The 6,149-nt window shown below is 51.8% G+C and overlaps 2 protein-coding genes across 2 annotated transcripts in view; one reads left to right on the top strand and one right to left on the bottom strand.

Annotated features, from left to right (window-relative positions):
* The window catches only part of Tspear (thrombospondin type laminin G domain and EAR repeats), a 155,505-nt gene that overhangs the window by 99,775 nt on the left and 49,581 nt on the right, over positions 1–6,149 (bottom strand). The gene's annotated exons all lie outside the window — the stretch shown is intronic.
* The window catches only part of LOC101999359 (keratin-associated protein 10-12-like), a 40,519-nt gene continuing 40,015 nt past the window's right edge, over positions 5,646–6,149 (top strand). The window contains exons 1-2 of the mRNA XM_026785724.1: positions 5,646–5,806; positions 5,903–6,056. Coding sequence (XP_026641525.1) covers positions 5,646–5,806; positions 5,903–6,056 — 315 coding nt within the window. The remainder of the gene's footprint in view (positions 5,807–5,902; positions 6,057–6,149) is intronic.

The following is a 6,149-nucleotide window of genomic DNA, read 5'->3' as shown; positions in this document are numbered from 1 at the left end:
CTACCATCCCCACCAGCTGTGCCACCAGTCCCAGGTCCTCACCCACAGGCCACCTGTGTTCAGGGAGCCACCTCCCTTCCCTCACTCAGAAGACCACCTGAGATAACCACCAGGGACATCCCAGCACCAGACACCAAATAACACAGCCTCTCCACTTTCCTGGGGGTGCGAATTCATGTGGCCATAGATAAGAGGTCCCAAAAAGGCCATGATAGATACATCCTGCTGTGGGTGTTGAGTGGCCAACAGGTAAGGCTCAACTTCACTGGGGGACACCCCCCAACATATGTCTGTCCCTCTTTGGTGCTCGGATGGCCATGGGGCTGGTACAGAAGCAGGACAGGAGGGGACTCTCTGTCACCTCTGATTGCTGCTCCCACCTCTGCAGGCTGACATCCAAAACGCAGGGCCTCCCCTGTCTAGTGACTCTTGGAGTGACAGCCAGGAAGTGTCCCCTGTCTGCTATGAGGTTCTTTCCTTCCAGAGTTGTTAATGACAGGGTGAGCCTGGAACTCTGCCATCCCAGCCCCAGGCATCATCCCGCGGGAAACGAGAACATCCGTCCATCTAGAGCAGTGTCCACTCAGCCCCTAACAGATGACAGGAAATTATTCAAATATCCGTCTGCAGCAGAGTGGATCAATGTGTGTGGGCTGTCCATCACACAGCTGTAAAGGAGCCAACCAGTCGGTTCACCTCGGAAGCTCGTGCTTGATGAGATGACATGAGGCCATGTGTGGAGTATGAAGACCAGGGACTTCCAGAAAAAGACAGCAGACACACAGGCCAACAGGGTGCATGGCAGATGGAGTGTGTGATGCAGCCAATGGTGTTGCTCATTGCTGAGACAAATACCAGGCATAGATTGCTAAGGGGTAAGGACTCTTGACTCATGGCTTCAAAAGGTCCAGCTCTCGCCCTAAGATATTCTGAGTCTGCGATAAGACAGAACACCATACAACCCAAGCATGGAGCCAAGACCGCTCCCCTCATGGCTGACAGGAAACAGAAAGGAGGAGGGGCGGGAAGAACCTAGAAAGGCCAACCCCCAATGGCCTACTTCCTCCAATAAGGCCAGCTACCTAATGTTTGGTCCACCTCCCCAAACAGCGTTGTGGAGTTCAACACGTGAACTTGTGGTGACATTCTGTACCCAAACCATGAAGTAGGTGTCAGAGGTGGGTCGGGGAATGACAGACAGGGTCAAGGAGTCTGGGGTGGGCAAGACGACAAGCCACCTGCTGTGGGGACGCTATGACACCTTTGGTCCTGTCCTTCAAGCCTTGGCTCCATGGTACCCTAACCACTTCCCAGGAAAACTACCTAGTAGGAGCCACAGGCCATCATTAGGTCCCAGTGCTGATAGCCCTGTCTCTTCACCTTAACTAGGGCATTGTCTGAGAGCATAGAGCCCATGGCCACAGACCCTTCCAGCTGAGGGTTAACCTGAAGTTGAGCCTGATGGAAACAGGGCAGCAAAGCCAGGTTCAGGGCACGAAGGATGGCTGTGGGTACCTGGGATCTTCGGCTTGCTGTGCCTATTCTGAAGAAGAGCAACCAAGAAGGATGTTGCCCCTAGCCCAGCAAGGAACAGACAAGCCACCTCCCACTGAGTCTCCTATAATGGGGTAACTTCAGAAGAGTGACCAAGTGACTGGGACCCTTGCCACACACCTATTGCCAGTGAGAGACTTGGCCATAGTCAGAGCAGAAAGAAGCACAGCCAATCAGATGGCAACAAGCAGCCCAGGGAAATATTAGAGCCAGGACAGCAGGTACCTGAAGCCTTGGACAGGGTTGAGCACCAGCCTGAGGGTCCTCCAGCCCCCCAGCCACCTCCAAGGAAGCTAGACACAGACGATTAACTGTGTATAAACATGAACAGCTACAACAATGTGCCATAATCAAAATAATATTAAAAGCCTTCATTGTTTATTTCTGCAATTTTTCATTTTCTAGTTTTCAGACTCTGGAAAGAGAAACAGGTAGACACAGGGGGTCGTGGACCAAGAGCAGGTTTTCATCCTGGAGAATAAAGATGGGCAGGGAGAAGGGGAAAGGTATGAGGGAGGGGGAAGACACCTGGAGGTCTGTAGGTGGGGGTCTTGCCAACAGGGTGCATGGCGGACGGAGGGTGCCATGCAGCTGACGTGCAGGGCGCATGCGGGAGGTTGCTGCTGAGATGCAGATCGGGACAGCTGGAAACCCAGGTGGGGAAGGCAGGAGCCAGAATCAGGAATTAGGGATGGCAGCTGGGAATGGACGGGAACACTCAGCCTGTAAGATGAGAAGCTTCCTGAAGTTGAAGGGATGTGTGAGGCCGGAGCTGAGGACAGTCTCATGGTGCTGTGGAGATGGGGCCTGGCCACAGAAGTGGTACAAGGGTCTAGAAAGAGGTGGGGTCACCAGAAGAGCAATCCAGTCACAAGCCCAAGGCACTGACACACTTCTGGGATGTAGCAGCAAAAGGATCAGGAGTTTGTGGCAAACCTTGGCTATATAGTGAGGCCAGCCTGGGCTACGGGAGCTATTGTCTCAAAAAGAAAACGTTGCAGGTACAGCCCCCACCCCTCCCGCTCCCAGCAACCTGAGGGAATGCCCAGTCACCCCATAGAAGGAAGGCCAGCCAGCCCTCTCTGCACAGCTATTGGATGCCCAGTTCTACCATGGGGGCCTCAGACATTAATCTACAGGAGAGAGCAGACATGACTCATTGAAGTCACAGTACCTCTGTCTACCTGGCAGTGACCACATGTGTTAAGGGAACTCTGTCAGCCAATAGCCTTTTAGATACCAGCCCATTTGGGGCATGGTCAGAGGTACTAAAAGAACAGATGAAAAGCCTTTTTCTGCTGGGTTTGGTTCCCAGCTTCCAGTGGACACAGCGGACTGCATATTGCTAGCCACTACCCGTATGTGATTTTGGTCCCCAAATAAATAAACTTCATTCCAGGTTATTGTGGAACTCTTTAATGCACCTACATTTGGTGCCCAATTTTATTTCATAAAGAGTGGCTGGTGGGGTAGCCCTCACCCGAAACCCCAGTCTTGGGGAGCCGGGATGGGAGAGTTCGAGGTCAACCCTCACAGTGAGATGCTACATGAACACAGCCCCTTAAGCAGGAGGGGGATAAAGCTGAACCGGATCGCACAGACTGCCAGAAGCTTACATTGCTGGGAACAGCAAGCGCCACAGGTGGAAGGAAGGGCACAGACAATCGCAACACCAAACCACACCAGAGAAGCTGCGGAATGAAAGCGCTAACTCAAGGAGCCGCGCAGACACTCTAAAAACAAATTTTGAAGGAGGAAGGAATTCAAGTGGAGGCAGTGATAAGAGAGGCCAGCCTGGACTATAGAGACCCTGATGCTCCCAACCCCAAAATAATACATAAATAAATAACAGTGAGCTAATCTAGCTGGTCTTCTAAATGGACCGAGGAAACTTTAGAGGCAAATATAATGTAATAAACACATCAAATGGGATCAAGAGTGAGTGCATGGGTTGGGGAGGTTTTAGTGTTAGGTACACCAGGACAGCATGGGACTCACACAATGAAGATTTTGGTCTGATTCTTCAGACATGGGCTCAGGTGGTTCTAAAGGAAGACCTTTACCACAACATTTACAACATTCTGGGGCTGGAGTGAAGCCATGGGGTTTCTGAATTGATCTAGTAAGACTGCTGGATCCCTGGTGCTAAAATCAGAGGGGAGAAGCAGGCAGAGGGACAGACAGAGGGACAAAGGGACAGATGGAGAGAACATGATAGAAGGTAAGAGACTCAGTAAATGTCAGTATTTTCCATTGTACCAGCCACTGTGGACACTCTTTAAAAACTTCAGGTCTATCCATGGACACGTGGAGGAGACACCTATACCCAAACCCACACACACCCCCTCAGCCACCACAGCCAAGTGGTGGAGCATCAGACGAATGGGCTCAGTCTTTAACAAGAAGGAGATCCCAGCATTGGTGACAACAGGGGAATCTGGAGGACACTCCACACAGTGAAATAACCCAGGCACACACAGCCCCATCTCTCCACCGTTCAAAGTCTACACTGTCAGCTCACAATGGATAGACCCAAAGCACAAACATTAAATGGCCTAGTGTGGTCCAATCTGGAAACTGATGAACACATCCTGGGTGGGGTCTAGCAGTCTGGGGACCAGAGGAGAGAGAGCTTGGAAACTCAAGCGGACTTGCTGGAGTCACGGGGACATTACATTTGCATTCCAAGACAAAACCACGCCTCTGTGAAATTGAAGAGAAAATGGCTCTAAGACATTAAACATTGGTAACTCAGCATAAGGATGAACAGACTCCAGTGGCAAAAAGTACGTGGAAATAAAACCAGGATGATCTTGAAAAGAGTATGAAGGATAAAGATGAGGAAAATGGGAGGATCAAGACACACTGAAGACTCACACCAGAAGGGATGGTGTCCAGAGTCGCCAAAGGGAAAGCCGGAAAAGGAGAAATGGGTTTTAGGATAATCCCGAGATGAGATGTCACACTGCAAGCCTCAACACACAGCAAAGCAACACACAGCCTGGAAATAGATATTGGCATCCTAGAATAAGAAGGAAGAAAGAAAACAACAGAAGTTGAAAGTCAGGGAACTCTAGGTGTCTCTGCTCAAGGACACGGGCACCACGATAACAGGCATTGTTACCTGGGCTTGGAGGAACACTGGGCCAAACCCAGACTTTCTGTTTGTTTGACTGGTTATTTTGATTTTTGAGACAGGGTTTCTTTGTGTAGCCCTGACTGTCCTGAAACTCACTCTTGTAGACCAGGCTGGCCTTGAACTCACAGAGTTCCACCTGCCTCTGCCTCCCCCTCCCGAGTGCTGGGATTAAAGGCATGTGCCACCACCACCCAGTTCCAAGCTCAGAATTCTATACCCAGCCAGACTATCCTGGCACGGGTGGGCAGGCCAGGAGTTTCTGAACTGTGGCCACTGCAGGATGTGGAGTCTCTGGTCTTGGAACCACAGCAAAACAAAAACACAAAAAGCTCGGCGTATCCCTGGAAATGCTGAGAGTCTCAGAAGGAGGACCAGGCACTGCATAGAGAAGATGCCACCCTGCCGGAGCACAGTCTCCTTCACAACACACACACAGTCTCCTGTCAACAAGCCCCTGAGTCAACTGTGTTGTGTACGACTTGCATCTTGCTAACATTTGGAGAAGGTAGGGGAGCTGTCATTAAGCCCCCGGGTGAGTTGTATTATGTAAGATATGTATGTTTTTATTTTGCCTATGTTTAAAAATGTTTAAAACAACAACAATAATGATAGGTCCCAGTCACTCAGGCATAGGATGACAACCCCAGACCCTGTTGCCATGGAGCCCTGCTCACCTCCAAAACCTCTCAGGAGAAGTGGCTTCAAATGTTTCCCAGGCCTTCAGCTGAGTCAAAACAAACACAAACACAGGTGAGGCGTGCACACCTCCGATGACCACCGCTAATGAGGGGGCTCCAGCCAACCAGTAAGCAGGAAGGGAAGCCCGAGAAGTTCCTCACCTGGACAACACCAGCCCAGAGTGCTATAAAAGCCAAGAGCAGCCCCTCACACACATACACACTCACACTCACACACTCACACACTCACACAGCTCTTACCAGACCTGCCCGCCATGGCCACCTCCACCATGTCCGTCTGCTCCAGCGACCTGAGCTACGACAGCCGGGTCTGCCTGCCCGGTTCCTGTGATTCTTGTACTGACTCCTCCTGGCAGGTGGATGACTGCCCAGAGAGCTGCTGTGAGCCTAGCTGCTGTGCCCCCAGCTGCTGCCAGTCCAGCTGCTGCCAGCCCATCTGCTGTGTCCCCAGCTGTTGCCAGTCCAGCTGCTGCCAGCCTAGCTGCTGTATCCAAAGCTGCTGTGTCCCCAGCTGCTGTGCCCCATCCCCCTGCCTGACCCTCATCTGCACCCCAGTGAATTGTGGGTCCAGCCCCTGCTGCCAATCTGCCTGCAGCAGCTGCTGCACACCCTCATGCTGCCAGCAGTCTAGCTGCCAGCCCTCATGCTGCACCTCCTCACCTTGTGTGACCCTTTGCTGCAAGCCTGTCTGCTGTACACCCATCTGCTCTGGATCCTCCTCATGCTGCCAGCAGTCTAGCTGCCAGCCCTCATGCTGC

This window comes from Microtus ochrogaster, linkage group LG2, assembly GCF_000317375.1.
Source record: "Microtus ochrogaster isolate Prairie Vole_2 linkage group LG2, MicOch1.0, whole genome shotgun sequence".
In the NCBI taxonomy this organism is placed as follows: Eukaryota; Metazoa; Chordata; class Mammalia; order Rodentia; family Cricetidae; genus Microtus; species Microtus ochrogaster.
The sequence above is the reverse complement of the archived record's forward strand: the minus strand, read 5'-3'. Positions and strand labels throughout refer to the sequence as shown.